This window comes from Geotrypetes seraphini, chromosome 1 (assembly GCF_902459505.1).
Source record: "Geotrypetes seraphini chromosome 1, aGeoSer1.1, whole genome shotgun sequence".
Classification (NCBI taxonomy): domain Eukaryota; kingdom Metazoa; phylum Chordata; class Amphibia; order Gymnophiona; family Dermophiidae; genus Geotrypetes; species Geotrypetes seraphini.
Window position 1 is genome coordinate 74,409,211 of NC_047084.1, and position 19,235 is coordinate 74,428,445.

A 19,235-nucleotide genomic window follows, 5' to 3' on the forward strand; every position below is an offset into this window, starting at 1 on the left:
CTCATTCAGACAGACAACCAAGTCACCATGTACTATGTCAACAAACAGGGAGGAACAGGATCTCTCCCTCTTTGCCAGAAAGCTTTGATGGTTTGGGATTGGGAAATCCTTCACAACACCTTCCTGAAAGCTGTTTACATTCAAGGAGAGAAAAACTGTCTGGTGGACAAGTTGAGTCGTCTTCTCCAACCTCACGAATGGACACTCAATTCCTCACCTCTTCATCACATTTTTTCTCAGTGGGGAACTCCTGAAATAGATCTCTTTGCGTCTCCCCACAACCACAAACTGCCTCAATTCTGCTCCAGGATATACTCTCCTCATCGCCTCGAGGCAGATGCTTTTCTGCTGGAATGGACGAATCTCTTCCTGTATGCATTTCCTCCATTCCCTCTAATTCTTTATGCCATATCTATAAAATGGAAAGATTTATTGCATTACAACGGGGATATTTTAAGAAATTTCATGATGTATGGAAACCATTAACAAAATATTGTAAAGATTAATTAAAATTGTTTCCCTTATATTTGTCAATTTAAGGTGTAGGGAGGGGGGAATTTTATTATTACAGGTTTTATATAATGGAATATATAGATGGGAGGGATGGGAAAGGGGTAGGGATAAGAATTTATGTAATGTACCAATGATTGTTTGTAAGTGATGTACTTTTTGTTAATGTGAATGAATATATTTACCACTTAATGTAATTTTGAAAATGAATAAAGAATTAAAAAAAAAAAAAACTTGTCAAACTCAAACAGGAGCATGCCACCATGATTCTGATCACTCCTCGGTGGCCTAGGCAACCTTGGTACACCCTTCTACTTCAACTCAGCAGCAGAAAGCCATACCTTCTACCAGTTTTTCCATCTCTGCTTACACAGAGTCAAGGATCTCTACTTCATCCCAACCTGCAATCTTTACACTTGACAACTTGGTACCTCTCAGCATAACTCCTCTTCAGTTTTCTCAACCTGTTCGAGACATTTTAGAGGCTTCCAGAAAGCCTGTTGCTAGGAATGCTACCACCAAAAATGGACTAGATTTTCTACGTGGTGCATCTCTCATAACAAGGAGCCTCTCCTTGTCTTCCGTCTTGGATTATCTTCTGCACTTATCTACCTCTGGCCTCAAGTCTACATCCATTTGAGTCCATCTCAGTGCAATTGAAGGGAAACCCCTTTCTGCTCATACGGTGGTTTCCAAATTTATGAAAGGACTTTTCAATGTCAAACCTCCTCTCAAACCGCTTCCAGTGGTTTGGGATCTCAATGTTGTTCTTGCTCAACTGATGGAGCCCTCTTTTGAACCAATGGATACGGTTCATCTGAAATATCTCACTTAGAAAGTGGTGTTTCTCATTGCCCTCACATCTGCTCGAAGAGTCAGTGAGCTGCAAACTTTAGTTCCTGATCCACCTTTCACAGTTTTCCATCATGACAAGGTAGTCCTCCGTACTCAACCTAAATTCTTACCTAAAGTGGTTTCAGAATTTCATCTCAATCAATCCATTGTACTTCCAATGTTTTTTTCCAAGGCCTCATTCTCACCCTGGAGAATCAGCTCTTCATACTCTGGACTGTAAACGTGCTTTGGCCTTATACTTAGAACGCACCAAACCACATAGATCTGCTCCTCAACATTTTGTCTCCTTTGATCCATCCAATTTCTAAGCGTACCATCTCCAACTGGATGGCTGCTTGTATCTCTTTCTGCTATGCCCAGGCTGGACTGCATCTACTGTCGAGTCACAGCCCACAAAGTCAGAGCCATGGTGGCTTCAGTAGCTTTCCTCAGATCTACTCCTATTGAGGAAATTTGAAAAGCTGCCACCTGGTCCTCAGTTCATACTTTCACCTCTCATTATTGTCTGGATGTTTTCTCCAGATGGAATGGCCATTTTGGCCAGAAAGTATTACAAAATTTATTCTCCTAAGTTGCCAACACTCCCACCATCCCATTATGGTTAGCTTGGAGGTCACCCACATGTGTGAATAGGCTGCCTGCTTGTCCTGGGATAACCGTAACAGGTGTTATTCAGGGACAGCAGGCAGCTATTCTCACAACCCACCCACTTCCCCTGGTTGGATTCTCTGTTAGCTATCTAAACTGAGGAGACGCGCTCTATTCTGGGCAGGAAGGCACTTGCGCATGCGCGGTGCGACAAACTCAAAACTTCTGAAGTTTTCTACAAGCAAATCTGCTTGCGAGGCTGTCCACATCCGGGCTCCGTGGATGACGTCACCCACATGTGAGAATAGCTGCCTGCTGTCCCTGGATAAACACCTGTTATCCCAGGACAAGCAGGCAGGTATTCTCACATATGGGTGACGTCATCCGACGGAGCCCTGATGCGGACGCCTCACAAGCAGGCTTGCTTGAAGAAACTTCCCGCACAGCACAGGGCGCATCTCCTCAGTTCTTAGTTTTCCATGGAGCCGAGAAGTCCATCTTTGACTCTCTACGTTCAACTTTGTACTCTTTTGCCTTCTCTCAACCGCAGTTGGTGTTTTTTTCTTCACGAATCGCTGTTTTATTTTGTTTTATTAAAAAAAAAAAATTTCCATTTGTTGTTTGGGACGGGCCACTCGGCCGCAGCCCACCAGCTTCGACTTCACGGCGGCTATTTTTTGGCCTATGTCCCGGCCTGCTACAGGCTTTAAGAAGTGTAGCAAGTGTCGACGCGAGATCTCTTTCACGGACCCTCATAGACGCTGCCTCAAGTGCCTTGGGCCTAAACATCATCCCACATCGTGCCTGCCTTGCCAAACACTTCAGCCTCGTGCTTTTAAACATCATTGCATTCTGGTGGATAAGCTCTTCGAGATGGAGTCTTCGACTAATCCCTCAACTTCGGTGGCGTCTTTGGCCTCGACTTCCCTCGAGCCTCCTTCTGCGCCTCCTGCTTCCACCTTGAGCCTCATCAAACCTTCATCGTTTGCAGAGGCTCTTGCTTCGACATCATCTGCTGTATCTTCCCCTGTTTCCTCAGGTCAGATAGCTCAGCAGTCGGTTCCGCCGATGGTGATTAAGGTGTCTAAGACTACTAAGTCAAAGCACACTCACACTGCCTCAAAGAAACCTCCAGCCAAGTTTCTCCGGTTTCAGACGCGGATCCCATCTTACCGACTTCTTTCCAGACCATTTTAGAGAAGCAGTTTATTCAGTACCTTACCATTATGGGTCTTAAACTGCTTCCTATTATCCTGCCTGGGCATTCAGCAGACTCCCGCGAGGTTGAGCCACTTCCTATGTCCCAGTCGGAGACACACTCTTTGCAGGGAGTAGAGTCTCTGCGAGTGTCTGGTCTGCCTTCCAAGCACGAAAAGCAAGGAGTAGATTCTTTGCGAGTGCATCGACAGGACTCCTCACATTCTCAGCAAGGAGCAGAGTCTTTGCGAGTGCATCAGGGTTCCTCTTCCAAGCCTCTGGAGCTTCGATCTACAGCCTCTAGTCTTATTCATACATTGGCATCGTCTGCTTCCGTCTCCGAGGCGAAATCTCCTCGATCCTCGAGATCTGGTTCTAAACACAGTTCTCACCATCATTCGAGACCTTCATTGAGGCATTCTTCCAGGCATCGTTGTTCGCTGGATAAACCATCTTCCTCGAAGCCTCGCTCTACTCCAACCTCGACCAGACCACCGACTCCTCATTTGAGGTCTCCGATGCCGGACCTCGAGGATATTCCAGGCTCGATTGCCTCGTCCAAGTCACTGGGTTCCTATGACACTTTTTTCCATGTCGAAGCTGCTTCTTCAACGCATGCTGCGTCGACACCCTCGAGTCCTTCTTGAGACAAGGCATCGCCGGATCAGCTCTCTTTCTCTTCTTTCCTCCGACAGATGGCTGTGGACTTGGACGTCAAATTGGATACTGACTCCAAATATTCTAAGGAATATCTCAAAGTCATGCGTCTTCCTCAGCCTCCAGCAGAGTCTCTCAAGCTTCCACTTCATAAGCTTTTGGACCAGACTTTTGCTCGATGCATGGAGACTCCCTTTTCCATAGCAGCAGTTCCAGGAAAATTGGATTCGAGGTATAAGACTGTGCATCGCAAGGGATTTGACAACTCACAGTTATCTCATCAATCTTGAATCGTCCTTGAAGAGACACCTCTTCCTTCCAAGGTCTATGCTACAGTCCCTCCTGGACGGGAGGGAAAAACTATGGACAAATTTGGATGTCACATCTACCAGAATGCTATGATGTCCTCTAAAGTCCTCAATTATAATTTTTATTTCATTACTTATTTTGAATTTCTTCTTTCCCTTCTGCCAAAGTTTTTGACTTATATGGATAATCACATTCATTTTGAGTTTCAAGAAGTCATTGCTTCTTTTTCTCAGTTACGTCTCCATCTCCTGCAATCATCTTACGATGCCTTTGAGTTATCTGCCCAAGCAGCTGCTTGCTCTGTGGTTATGCGTCGTCTTGCATGGCTTCGTACCATTGACATGGACCCTAACCTTCAAGACTGCCTGGCTAACATTCCTTATCAAGGCAACGACCTCTTTGTCGAGTCAATCGAGGCAGCCACTAAAAAATTATCTGACCATGAAAAATAATTTGCTTCAATCGTCAGACCTAAACCAAAGCCAGCTCCTGCAAAGCCTGCACGCCCTGCTGTCATCTATCAAAGGCGTTTCGCTCCAAAGCCAGCTCCTTATACTCGCCCTCCTTTGAAAAAACACCTCAGAAGCAACAGAAATCCCAACCTTCTGCTGCACCTAAGGCTTCTCAGCCTTTTTGACTGTTTACACCAGAGCATAACCTCCACCGTTCTGTCTCTGTCTCCTTTTCCCCCTATAGGAGGTCGTCTCCATCATTTTTACAACAGATGGACACTATAACATCCGACCTTTGGGTGCTTACCATCATCAGAGAAGGATACTCTCTTCATTTCATTCAGGTTCCTCCAGAGCTTCCTCCAAGAGAGTATCCTTCCAATCCATCCCAGACCGCCCTTCTTCTTCAGGAAGCTCAAGCTCTGCTTCGTCTCCATGCCTTCGAACCAGTTCCTTTGGACCAGCAAAACAGTAACATAGTAACATAACATAGTAACATACATAGTAGATGACGGCAGATAAAGACCCGAATGGTCCATCCAGTCTGCCCAACCTGATTCAATTTAAATTTTTTTAAATTTTTCTTCTTAGCTATTTCTGGGCAAGAATCCAAAGCTTTACTCGGTACTGTGCTTGGATTCCAACTGCTGAAATCTCTGTTCAGACTTATTCCAGCCCATCTACACCCTCCCAGCCATTGAAGCCCTCCCCAGCCCATCCTCCACCAAACGGCCATATACAGACACAGACCGTGCAAGTCTGCCCAGTACTGGCCTTAGTTCAATATTTAATATTATTTTCTGATTCTAAATCCTCTGTGTTCTTCCCACGCTTCTTTGAACTCAGTCAGTTTTACTCTCCACCACCTCTCGGGAGTGCATTCCAGGCATCCACCACCCTCTCCGTAAAGTAGAATTTCCTAACATTGCCCCTGAATCTACCACCCCTCAACTTCAAATTATGTCCTCTGGTTTTACCATTTTCCTTTCACTGGAAAAGATTTTGTTCTACGTTAATACCCTTCAAGTATTTGAATGTCTGAATCATATCTCCCCTCCTTTCCTCTAGGGTATACATATTCAGGGCTTCCAGTCTCTCCTCATACGTCTTCTGGCGCAAGCCTCCTATCATTTTCGTCGCCCTCCTCTAGACCGCCTCAAGTCTTCTTACGTACTTCGCCAGATACAGTCTCCAAAACTGAACACAATACTCCAAGTGGGGCCTTACCAATAACCTGTACAGGGGCATCAACACCTTCTTCCTTCTACTGACTATGCCCCTCTTTATACAGCCCAGCATCCTTCTGGCAGCAGCCACTGCCTTGTCACACTGTTTTTTCACCTTTAGATCTTCAGACACTATCACCCCAAGATCCCTCTCCCCGTCCGTGCATATCAGCTTCTCTCCTCCCAGCATATACGGTTCCTTCCTATTATTAATCCCCAAATGCATTACTCTGCATTTCTTTGCATTGAATTTTAGTTGCCAGGCATTAGACCATTCCTCTAACTTTTGCAGATCCTTTTTCATATTTTCCACTCCCTCTTCGGTGTCTACTCTGTTACAAATCTTGGTATCATCTGCAAAAAGGCACACTTTTCCTTCTAAACCTTCAGCAATGTCACTCACAAACCTATTGTCACTCACAAACAGTGCTGTGCTGTGAACAAGGCTGCCCTGTGAACTTCAATAAGATAAGTTGCTCAACATTTCATATTCTGCTCTTTTCACTGGTTTTCAGCATTATATCTGCTTAATTTCTCTTCTCCTCCCTGTTTCTTACTAAAAAAACAAACAAAAAAAGCACAAAAAAATAAACCCTTCTCTTTCCTCTGTTAAATCTTATTTCCTCTTCATAGGAATAAGGGTAAGATTTTATTAACTCTAATTAAATTCTGGTGCCTGTGGCACAGGGTGACTAAAAGTAGGGAAAATCCTGTTATAAATCCTGTGTTTTAGAGTAGCCACTGATTTGTTATAGAACCTGCATTTCTGTTTAAAATACTGTGTTTTAGGAGGTATAGAGCCTATATTTCTGACTTACCAGTTTTTAGCTATTGTGTCTGCCGATTAGGTGAAGAAGGGAGGGGCTCTGTTTTACTTCTAAGGTTAATTGCATTATCTTTGGGACATTGCTGTGAACAAGGCTGTCCTGTGAACTTCAATAAGATAAGTTGCTCAACATTTCATATTCTGCTCTTTTCACTGGTTTTCAGCATTATATCTGCTTAATTTCTCTTCTCCCTGTTTCTTACTTTAAAAAAACAGCAAAAAAGCACAAAAAAATAAATCCTTCTCTTTCCTCTGTTAAATCTTATTTCCTCTTCCTCTTCATAGGAATAAGGGTAAGACTTATTGTCCCACCATATATAGAGACCCAAATAATCAGGACTACTCAAATCAAGTCACTTCACAACCAATCAAGATGACCTTTATTCTATGCAATCACTGTGGTGCTTTAATTCCAAGACATACTATTTGGAGGCTTAAGGCTTGCCCCATCTGTCTTCAACTTGCTAGTATTAAGGAAGAGCTCTGCAAACTTAAACAGGAATTGAATACAATTAAATCAGCTTTCATCACTCCACAAAATCATTCCAACTTACCACCTCTACCTCAAAGAATAAAACAGTCCAGGAATAAATGGGTCACAGTAGGCTCAGGAAGACTGCGACATATAACACAGAAACATCCACCTTCACAAATATTACCTCTACAGAATTCCTTTGCTCCACTAGTGCACTGCGATACTCAAGAAAACAGAAGGGAGGTGGGACTGGAACCAATGAAGGTAACTCAAGAGAGCAAGCACACCCTAAGCACAAATAAAAAGGCCAAAAACAGAAAACTATTACTGTTGGGGGATTCCATCATCAGAGGCATTAACCTTGGAACACAAGGCGAGGAGACCAAAATAATGAAATGCCTTCCAGGATCCTCAGCTACCAAGAGTTCTAGGCAAATACAGACTATAATTAAGGAAGAAACTAAGGATTTTAACACTGATGTTGTTATCCATCTGGGAACAAATGACCTGGCCAACAACTCCACACTTGCAGCACAGAAAGCTTTTCGGGAGCTTGGTGAGGGTGTGAAACCTTTTCTAAACACTTTAGCTTTTTCTGAAATACTGCCTGCATTTAGAAATGGAGAGCAAAGAGTGAAAAACACAGAGGACTTTAATAGAAGGCTCAAAGCCTGGTGTCATCAAGAAGGCTTCAGGTACATAGGAGGATGGGGAAATACATTGAAGGACAAGAAGCTATATTGCACTGATGGGCTACATATTACTACAGCAGGAAAAAGAAACCTTGCAGAGAAATTTAGACAATATTTTTCTAGGCATTTAAACTAGAAGGTGGGGGTGGTGTATGTACGAAGGACAATTATAGAGACCACCCCCGGCAAAAGAAAAGATGTGATAGGATTAAAGACTGCAACATAAGCAATATTAGCAACTCATTTCTTAGTATTGCAACGGAAAGTGAAACGAAACAAAAATCCATACGAAAAAGGAGATTATTGCTGAAAAATAGCTGGAAAGCGATGACCACAAATGCTCGCAGTCTAAGCAACAAAGTTCATGATCTGCAAGCCCTGATGTTAGAGGCAGATCTAGATATTGTCGCTATCACAGAGACATGGTTCAGTGAATCACATGGATGGGATGCAAACATACCGGGATATAATCTTTTCAGGAAGGACAGAGATGGTCAAAAAGGTGGAGGAGTAGCTCTCTATGTAAAGATCAATATCTAAGCGACCGAAATGCAAGGGACCTGGGGAGAGGAAGAAGCGATATGGATTGCTCTGAAAAGAGAAGATGGAACTTCTATCTACGTGGGTGTAGTTTACAGACCTCCGACTCAATCACAGCAAATTGATAAGGATCTGATTGTGGATATCCAAAAGTTTGGAAGGAAAGAGGAGGTTCTGCTGTTAGGAGATTTCAACCTGCCGGATGCGGACTGGAATGTTCCGTCTGCAGAATCAGAAAGAAGTAGGGAGATTGTGGATGCCTTTCAAGAGGCTTTGCTCAGACAAATGGTGACGGAACCCACAAGGGAAAAAGCGATATTGGATCTGGTCCTCACAAATGGAGAGAGTATCTCTAATGTTTGAGTGGGTGCTCACCTGGGAAGTAGCGATCATCAAACGGTTTGGTTTGATATAACGGCTAAAGTGGAGATCGGCCGCACGATACTTAAAGTCCTAGATTTCAAACGTATGGACTTTAATGCAATGGGAGAGTACCTGAAGAAAGAGCTGTTAGGATGGGAGGACATAAGAGAAGTGGAAAGACAGTGGTCTAAGCTGAAAGGAGTGATAAAAATGGCTACGGACCTTTATGTGAAGAAAATCAATAAAAACAAGAGAAAAAGGAAGCCGATATGGTTCTCCAACTAGTGGCTGAGAAAATAAAGGCGAAAGAGTTGGCGTTCGTGAAATATAAAAAAAAACCAAGAGGAGAGCAGAAAGGACTACAGGGTGAACCTGAAAGAAGCCAAGAGAGAGATACATCTGGCGAAAGCACAGGCGGAAGAACAAATGGCTAAAAATGTAAAAAAGGGAGACAAAAATTTTTTCTGATATATTAGTGAAAGGAGGAAGATGAAAAATGGAATTGCTAGGCTAAAAGATGCTGGGAACCAATATGTGGAAAGTGATGAGGAGAAAGCAAATGTGCTAAACAAATACTTCTGTTCTGTGTTCACAGAAGAAAATCCTGGAGAAGGACCGAGATTGTCTAGCAAAGTTATACGAGAAAATGGAGTAGATTCTGCGCCGTTCACAGAGGAGGGTGTTTATGAGCAACTTGAAAAACTGAAGGTGGACAAAACGATGGGACCAGACGGGATCCATCCCAGGATACTAAGGGAGCTCAGAGAGGTTCTGGCGAGTCCTATTAAAGACTTGTTCAACAAATCTCTGGAGACAGGAGTGATTCCTGGGGATTGGAGGAGAGCGGGTGTGGTCCCTATTCATAAAAGTGGTCACAGGAATGAAGCAGGAAACTACAGGCCGGTGAGCCTCACTTCAGTTGTTGGAAAAATAATGGAAGTTTTGCTGAAAGAAAGGATAGTGTACTTCCTTGAATCTAATGGGTTACAGGATCCGAGGCAACATGGCTTTACAAAAGGTAAATCGTGCCAAACGAACCTGATTGAATTTTTTGATTGGGTGACCAGAGAGCAGGATCGAGGACATATGCTAGATGTAATTTACTTGGATTTCAGCAAAGCCTTTGATACAGTTCCTCATAGGAGGCTGTTGAACAAACTTGAAGGGCTGAAGTTAGGACCCAAAGTGGTGAACTGGGTCAGAAACTGGCTGTCAGACAGACGCCAGAGGGGTTAATGGAAGTCGCTCGAAGGAAGGAAAGGTGAGTAGAGGAGTCCCTCAGGGATCAGTGCTGGGGCCAATTCTGTTCAATATGTTTGTGAGTGACATTGCTGAAGGGTTAGAAGGAAAAGTGTGCCTTTTTGCAGATGATACCAAGATTTGTAACAGAGTAGACACCGAAGAGGGAATGGAAAATATGAAAAAGGATCTGCAAAAGTTAGAGGAATGGTCTAATGCCTGGCAACTAAAATTTAATGCAAAGAAATGCAAAGTAATGCATTTGGGGATTAATAATAGGAAGGAACCGTATATGCTGGGAGGAGAGAAGCTGATATGCACGGACGGGGAGAGGGACATTGGGGTGATAGTGTCCGAAGATCTAAAGGCGAAAAAACAGTGTGACAAGGCAGTGGCTGCTGCCAGAAGGATGCTGGGCTGTATAAAGAGAGGCATAGTCAGTAAAAGGAAGAAGGTGTTGATGCCCCTGTACAGGTCATTGGTAAGGCCCCACTTGGAGTATTGTGTTCCATTTTAGAGACCGTATCTGGCGAAGGACGTAAGAAGACTTGAGGCGGTCCAGAAGAGGGCGACAAAAATGATAGGAGGCTTGCGCCAGAAGACGTATGAGGAGAGACTGGAAGCCCTGAATATGTATACCCTAGAGGAAAGGAGAGAAAGGGGAGATATGATTCAGACGTTCAAATACTTGAAGGGTATTAACGTAGAACAAAATCTTTTTCAGAGAAAGGAAAATGGTAAAACCAGAGGACATAATTTGAGGTTGAGGAGTGGTAGATTCAAAGGCAATGTTAGGAAATTCTACTTTACGGAGAGGGTGGTGGATGCCTGGAATGCACTCCCGAGAGAGGTGGTGGAGAGTAAAACTGTGACTGAGTTCAAAGACGCGTGGGATGAACACAAAGGATCTAGAATCAGAAAATAAGATTAAATATTGAACTAAGGCCGGTACTGGGCAGACTTGCATGGTCTGTGTCTGTATATGGCCGTTTGGTGGAGGATGGGCTGGGGAGGGCTTCAATGGCTGGGAGGGTGTAGATGGGCTGGAGTAAGTCTTAACAGAGATTTCGGCAGTTGGAACCCAAGCACAGTACAGGGTAAAGCTTTGGATTCTTGCCCAGAAATAGCTAAGAAGAAAAAATTAAAAAATTTAAATTGAATCAGGTTGGGCAGACTGGATGGACCATTCGGGTCTTTATCTGCCGTCATCTACTATGTTACTATTGAACAGGATTGGCCCTAGCACCGAATCCTGAGGGACTCCACTACTCACCTTTCCTTCCTTCGAGCGACTTCCATTAACCCCTCTAGCGTCTGTCTGACAGCCAGTTTCTGACCCAGTTCACCACTTTGGGTCCTAACTTCAGCCCTTCAAGTTTGTTCAACAGCCTCCTATGAGGAACTGTATCAAAGGCTTTGCTGAAATCCAAGTAAATTACATCTAGCATATGTCCTCGATCCTGCTCTCTGGTCACCCAATCAAAAAATTCAATCAGGTTCGTTTGGCACGATTTACCTTTTGTAAAGCCATGTTGCCTCGGATCCTGTAACCCATTAGATTCAAGGAAGTACACTATCCTTTCTTTCAGCAACACTTCCATTATTTTTCCAACAACTGAAGTGAGGCTCACCGGCCTGTAGTTTCCTGTTTCATCCCTGTGACCACTTTTATGAATAGGGACCACATCCGCTCTCCTCCAATCCCCAGGAATCACTCCTGTCTCCAGAGATTTGTTGAACAAGTCTTTAATAGGACTCGCTAGAACCTCTCTGAGCTCCCTTAGTATCCTGGGATGGATCCCATCTGGTCCCATCGTTTTGTCCACCTTCAGTTTTTCAAGTTGCTCATAAACACCCTCCTCCGTGAACGGCGCAGACTCTACTCCATTTTCTCGTGTAACTTTACCAGACAATCTCGGTCCTTCTCCAGGATTTTCTTCTGTGAACACAGAACAGAAGTATTTGTTTAGCACATTTGCTTTCTCCTCATCACTCTCCACATATTGGTTCCCAGCATCTTTTAGTCAAGCAATTCCATTTTTCATCTTCCTTTTTTACATTTCCCTTTTTTACATTTTTAGCCATTTGTTCTTCTGCCTGTGCTTTCGCCAGATATATCTCTCTCTTGGCTTTTTTAGGTTTCACCCTGTAGTCCTTTCTGCTCTCCTCTTCTTGGGTTTTTTTTATATTTCATGAACGCCAACTCTTTCGCCTTTATTGATTTTCTTCACATAAAGGTCCGTAGCCATTTTTATCGCTCCTTTCAGCTTAGACCACTTCTCTTTCCACTTCTCTTATGTCCTCCCATCCTAACAGCTCTTTCTTCAGGTACTCTCCCATTGCATTAAAGTCCGTACGTTTGAAATCTAGGACTTTAAGTATCGTGCGGCCGCTCTCCACTTTAGCCATTATATCAGACCAAACCATTTGATGATAGTTACTTCCCAGGTGAGCACCCACTCGAACATTAGAGATACTCTCTCCATTTGGGAGGACCAGATCCAATATCGCTTTTTCCCTCATGGGTTCCGTCACCATTTGTCTGAGCAGAGCCTCTTGAAAGGCATCCACAATCTCCCTACTTCTTTCTGATTCAGCAGACAGAACATTACAATCCGCATCTGACAGGTTGAAATCTTCCAACAGCAGAACCTCCTCTTTCCTTCCAAACTTTTGGATATCCACAATCAGATCCTTATCAATTTGCTGCGATTGAGTCGGAGGTCTGTAGACTACACCCATGTAGATAGAAGTTCCATCTTCTCTTTTCAGAGTGATCCATATCACTTCTTCCTCTCCCCAGGTCCCTTGCATTTCAGTCGCTTGGATATTGATCTTTACATAGAGAGCTACTCCTCCGCCTTTTTGACCATCTCTGTCCTTCCTAAAAAGATTATATCCTGGTATGTTTGCATCCCATCCATGTGATTCACTGAACCATATCTCTGTGATAGCGACAATATCTAGATCTGCCCCTAACATCAGGGCTTGCAGATCATGAACTTTGTTGCTTAGACTGCGAGCATTAGTGGTCATCACTTGCCAACTATTTTTCTGCGATAAGCTCCTTTTTCGTATGGATTTTTGTTTTGTTTCACTTTCCGTTGCAATACTAAGAAATTAGTTGCTGATATTGTTTATGTTGCAGTCTTTACCTACTATCACATCTTTTCTTTTGCTGGGGTGGTTTCTATAATTGTCCTTCATACATACACCACCCCCACCTTCTAGTTTAAATTCCTAGAAAAATATTGTCCAAATTTCTTTGTAAGGTTTCTTTTTCCTGCTGTAGTAATATGTAGCCCATCAGTGCAATATAGCTTCTTGTCCTTCCATGTATTTCCCCATCCTCCTATGTACCTGAAGCCTTCTTGATGACACCAAGCTTTGAGCTATCTATTAAAGTCCTCTGTGTTTTTCACTGTTTGCTCTCCCTTTCCATATGCAGGCAGTATTTCAGAAAAAGCTAAAGTCTTTACAAAAGGTTTCACGCCCTCACCAAGCTCCCGAAAAGCTTTCTGTGCTGCAAGTGTGGAGTTGTTGGCCAGGTCATTTGTTCCCAGATGGATAACAACATCAGTGTTAAAATCCTTAGTTTCTTCCTTAATTATAGTCTGCATTTGCCTGGAACTCCTGGTAGCTGAGGATCCTGGAAGACATTTCACTATTTTGGTCTCCTCGCCTTGTGTTCCAAGGTTAATGCCTCTGATGATGGAATCCCCCAACAGTAATAGTTTTCTTTTTTGGGCTTTTTTATATGTGCTTAGGGTGCACTTGTTCTCTTGAGTTACCTTCATTGGTTCCAGTCCCACCTCCCTTCTGTTTTCTTGAGTATCGCAGTGCACTAGTGGAGCAAAGGAATTCTGTAGAGGTAATATTTGTGAAGGTGGATGTTTCTGTGTTATATGTCGCAGTCTTCCTGAGCCTACTGTGACCCATTTATTCCTGGACTGTTTTATTCTGGTGGTAAGTTGGTATGATTTTGTGGAGTGATGGAAGCTGCTTTAATTGTATTCAATTCCTGTTTAAGTTTGCAGAGCTCCTCCTTAATACTAGCAAGTTGAAGACAGATGGGGCAAGCCTTAAGCCTCCAAATAGTATGTCTTGGAATTAAAGCACCACAGTGATTGCATAGAATATAGGTCATCTTGATTGGTTGTGAAGTGACTTGATTTGAGTAGTTCTGATTATTTGGGTCTCTATATATGAAAAGTGGTCCCTGGGGTTGGTGGGACTATAAGTCTTACCCTTATTCCTATGAAGGGGAAGGGAAAGGGAAAGAGGAAATACGATTTAACAAAGGAAAGACAAGGGTTTATTTTTTTGTGTTTTTTTTGTTTTTTTAAGTAAGAAACAGGGAGAAGTTAAATTAAGCAGATATAATGCTGAAAAATAGTGAAAAGAGCAGAATATGAAATACTGAGTAACTTAGCTTTTAGAAGTTCACAGGGCAGCCTTGTTCACAGCACTGTCCCAAAGATAATGCAGTTAACCTTAGTAGTAAATCAGAGCCCCTCCCTTCTCTACCTAATCAGCAGACGCAATGGCTAAAAACTAGTAAGTCAGAAATACAGGCTCTATACCACCCTAAAACATAGTATTTTAAACAAAAATGCAGGCTCTATAACAAATCAGTGGCTACCCTAAAACACAGGATTTATAACAGGATTTTCCCTACTTTAGTCACTCTGTGCCACAGGCACCAGGATTTAATTAGAGTTAATAAAGTCTTACCCTTATTCCTATGAAGAGGAAGATGAAATAAGATTTAACAGAGGAAAGAGAAGGGTTTATTTTTTTGTGCTTTTTTTGGGGTTTTTTAAAGTAAGAAACAGGGAGGAGAAGAGAAATTAAGCAGATATAATGCTGAAAACCAGTGAAAAGAGCAAAATATGAAATACTGAGTAACTTAACTTTTAGAAGTTCACATGGCAGCCTTGTTCACATTACTGTCCCAAAGATAATGCAGTTAACCTTAGTAGTAAATCAGAGCCCCTCCCTTCTCTACCTAATCAGAACAGGGGGGTTTTCTCCTGTTACTTCCTTGTTCCGAAGAAGACGGGCGATCTGCGACCCATTCTGGATCTTAGGGCTCTCAACAAATTTCTAGTCAAAGAATAGTTTTGAATGTTGTCCCTGGCATCCCTTTATCCCCTCCTCGAGCAGAACGACTGGTTATGTTCTCTGGATCTCAAGGAGACCTACGCTCATATTCCCATACTTCCAGCCTCCTGTCAATATCTCAGATTTTGGGTGGGGAATCTGCACTATCAATACAGAGTACTACCCTTCGGCCTGGCCTCGTCTCCCAGAGTGTTCACCAAGTCCCTGGTAGTGGTAGCCGCAGCTCTATGGAATCATGGTCTTCAGGTATTTCCCTACCTAGACGACTGGCTCATCAAAGATTCCACATCTCAAGGGGTTATTGTAGCGACCCAATGGACTACCTGGTTCCTACAAAGTTTGGAATTCAAAATCAACTTTCCCAAATCTCAACTGCAACCCTCTCAGAATTTACAATTCATTGGAGCTGTTCTGGACACTGTCCAACTCAGAGCATTCCTTCCACAACAACGTCTGGAAGCTCTGCTTCACCTCTGTCACACAGTGTCTTCTCGCTCTTCCATCTCTGTGAGACACATGATGGTGCTTCTGGGTCACATGGCCTCCACAGTACACGTGACTCCTTTTGCCAAACTTCACCTCAGAATTCCTCAGTGGACCCTGGCATCTCAACGGATGTAGGTTTGTGATACTCTTTCTCAACACATCACAGTCACTCCTTCTTTGAAGAAGTCTCTCCGTTGGTGGATGCTCTCTTCCAATCTTTCCAGAGGCTTGCTTTTTCAAACGCCCCCTGATCAGAAGGTCCTCATGACAGACTCGTCGACCTACGCTTGGGGCGCTCATCTCGATGGTCTCCGTACTCAAGGCCTCTGGATCAGTACGGATCGTCAGTGTCATATCAATCAGTTGGAACTCAGAGCGATCCTGAAAGCTCTCCATGCTTTTCAACATCTCCTTCACGACACAGTAGTCCTCGTCCGCATGGACAACCAAGTCGCCATGTATTATGTCAACAAACAGGGAGTGACAGGATCTGCCTCCCTTTGTCAAGAAGCTCTGTAAATTTGGGACTGGGCAATCCGTCACAACACCTTCCTCAAAGATGTCTACATTCAAGGGGCTCAGAATTGCTTGGCGGACAACTTGAGTCATCTCCTGCAACCTCACGAATGGACTCTCCATTCCTCGTCTCTTCATCACATTTTCTCACAGTGGGGAACGCCTCAGATTGACCTCTTTGCAGCTCCCTACAACTTCAAACTGCCTCAGTTCTGCTCCTGGATATACTCTCCTCACCACCTCGAGGCAGATGCTTTTCTTCTGGAATGGACGAATCTGTTCCTCTACGCATTTCCTCCATTCCCACTCATTCTCAAGACTCTAATCGCTCCTCGGTGGCCGAGACAACCATGGTACTCCCTTCTACTTCAACTCAGTAGCAGGGAGCCATACCTTCTTCCAGTTTTTCCTTCTCTGCTTACACAGAGTCAAGAATCTCTGCTTCATCCCAACCTGCAGTCTCTACACCTGACAGCCTGGTACCTCTCAACATAACCCCTCTTCAGTTTTCTCAATCTGTAAGAGATGTTTTAGAAGCTTCTAGAAAGCTTACTACTAGACAATGCTATCACCAAAAATGGACTAGATTTTCTACATGGTGTTTTGCTCATCATAAGGAGCCTCAGCATTCCTCCTTATCTTCTGTTTTGGACTATCTTTTGCACTTATCCAATTCTAGCCTCAAGTCTACATCCATACGAGTCCATCTCAGTGCAATTGCGGCTTTTCATCAGCCTATTGAAGGGAAAACCCTCTCTGCTCATCCGGTGGTTTCCAGATTCATGAAAGGAGTTTTCAATGTCAAACCTCCTCTCAAACCGCTTCCTGTGGTTTTGGACTTCAATGTTGTCCTTTCTCAACTCATGAAGCCTCCATTTGAACCAATTGATAAGGCTCATCTGAAGTATCTCACTTGGAAAGTGGTATTTCTCATTGCCCTCACTTCTGCTCGACGAGTCAGTGAGATACAAGCTTTAGTTACTGACCCACCATTCACTGTGTTCCATCATGATAAGGTGGTTCTTCATATTCATCCGAAATTCCTACCTAAAGCGGTCTCAGAATTTCATCTCAACCAATCCATCGTACTTCCAGTGTTTTTTCCAAAACCTCATTCTCACCCTGGAGAATCAGCTCTTCATACTCTGGACTGTAAACGTGCTTTGGCCTTCTACTTGGAACGTACCAAACCACACAGATCTGCTCCTCAACTTTTTGTCTCCTTCGATCCAAATAAATTGGGACATCCTATTTCTAAGCGTACCATCTCCAACTGCATGGCAGCTTGTATCTCTTTCTGCTATGCCCAGGCTGGATTACCCCTTCACAGTAAAGTCACAGCCCATAAAGTCAGAGCAATGACAGCTTCAGTACCTTTCCTCAGATCTACACCTATTGAGGAAATTTGTAAGGCTGCTACTTGGTCCTCGGTTCATACCTTCACTTCTCACTATTGTCTGGATACTTTCTCCAGACAGAATGGACAGTTTGGCCAAACAGTATTACAAAATTTATTCTCCTAAGTTGCCAACACTCCCACCGTCCCATTTTGGTTAGCTTGGAGGTCACCCATATGTGAGAATACCTGCCTGCTTGTCCTGGGATAAAGCACAGTTACTTACCGTAACAAGTGTTATCCAGGGACAGCAGGCAACTATTCTCACAACCCACCCACCTCCCCTGGTTGGCTTCTCTGCTAGCTCTCTGAACTGAGGAGACGCACCCTGTGCTGGGTGGGAAGGCACTCGCGCATGCGCGGTGTGGGCGACTCGAAACTTCTAGTTTCTTCAAGCAAGTCTGCTTATGAGGCGTCCGCATCTGGGCTCCGTGGGATGACGTCACTCATATGTGAGAATAGCTGCCTGCTGTCCCTGGATAACACCTGTTATGGTAAGTAACTGTGCTTTACGGTAAGTAACTGTGCTTTATTGTCCATTGCCTCAGGTGCCCATTTAAACAATAACTTCTTTGGAGATGTTGAGTACTAATAATTCTATAAGTTGTCTTGAGTATTATTTGAAAAAGTAGGCTAAACATCCAAATAGTACAGGGTTTAGCTTTATAGCTAGAGTAAGGAATACAGAGACAGATATGAGGGAAGCCACTGCTTTGCTCTTTGATCTGTAGCATGGAATATTGCTACTATTTGGGTTTCTGCCAGGTAATTGTGACCTGGATTGGCCACTGAGGAAATAGAATATTGGGCTAGATGGACCATTGGTCTGAACCATTATGGCTATTCGTCTCATAGTCTTGGGTACAGCAGGCAAAACTGATACTAGTGTAGTAAAATTGGGGCATACAGTGAGCTTTTGTCCAACCTCTCAACAGCTCAGGAGTATGTTCCAGACCAGAGTTTCTCAACTCGGTCCTCAAGATATAACAAGCCAGTCAGATTTTCAGGATATCCATAATGAGTATGCATGAAATATGTTTGCATGCATTACTTCCATTGTGTGAAAATCAATTCCTGCATTTTCATTGTGGTTATCCCAAAAACCTGAGTTGACTAGATGTGTCCTGATGACTGGCTTGAGAACCCCTACTCAGAGTGAGAGGGCTTTAGCTGTTTGAAGCAGTAGGTTGCAATCACACAACCTGGAAATACAAGCTCCTTATATCAAATAATTAACATATGTACAGCGATAGGCCATTTGTACAGAAAAGATAGGCCATTTGGCCTTTATCTGTGTCATGTTTCTATGATAAACAATTGCAGTACAGATCAAAGGAAGGGAGAGAGACAAATAAAAGCAAGAGCATATATTGGTGAATATAAAAAACTATTCATTTCTCTTTTTCTTTCAAAAATTGCCTCAAGTATTTTGTGATTTTTTCCCTTCTGGTGGAACTGCTCTTTCAAACATCCTAGAGGCATGCTCTGTACCTTGCTACTAGGTAAGGATGAGAATGTGATGCACTTAAGTTTCAAGGAAGTTTAATGGCTCTCTGATTTTCTTCCCTCTGTTTAGGCACCAGTTTTCCTGCTATTCCTGGATTGTGTTTGGCAGTTGGTCCAGCAATATCCTGTAGCATTTCAGTTCACAGAAACATATTTGACGGTTTTGTCAGACAGTCTCTACCTACCCATTTTCAGCACCTTCTTTTTCAATTCGCCCTGTCATAAAGATATTCAGTACATGGTAAGGATGTTCCTCCAGAGAACTGCATTTGCAAAAT

At 43.4% G+C, this 19,235-nt stretch overlaps 1 protein-coding gene across 3 annotated transcripts in view; it reads left to right on the forward strand.

Annotated features, from left to right (window-relative positions):
* The window catches only part of MTMR12 (myotubularin related protein 12), a 320,826-nt gene that overhangs the window by 281,689 nt on the left and 19,902 nt on the right, over positions 1-19,235 (forward strand). For all 3 annotated transcript variants that reach the window (XM_033933370.1, XM_033933361.1, XM_033933379.1), the window contains one exon: positions 19,028-19,198. In XM_033933370.1, the coding sequence (XP_033789261.1) occupies positions 19,028-19,198 (171 nt within the window). The remainder of the gene's footprint in view (positions 1-19,027; positions 19,199-19,235) is intronic.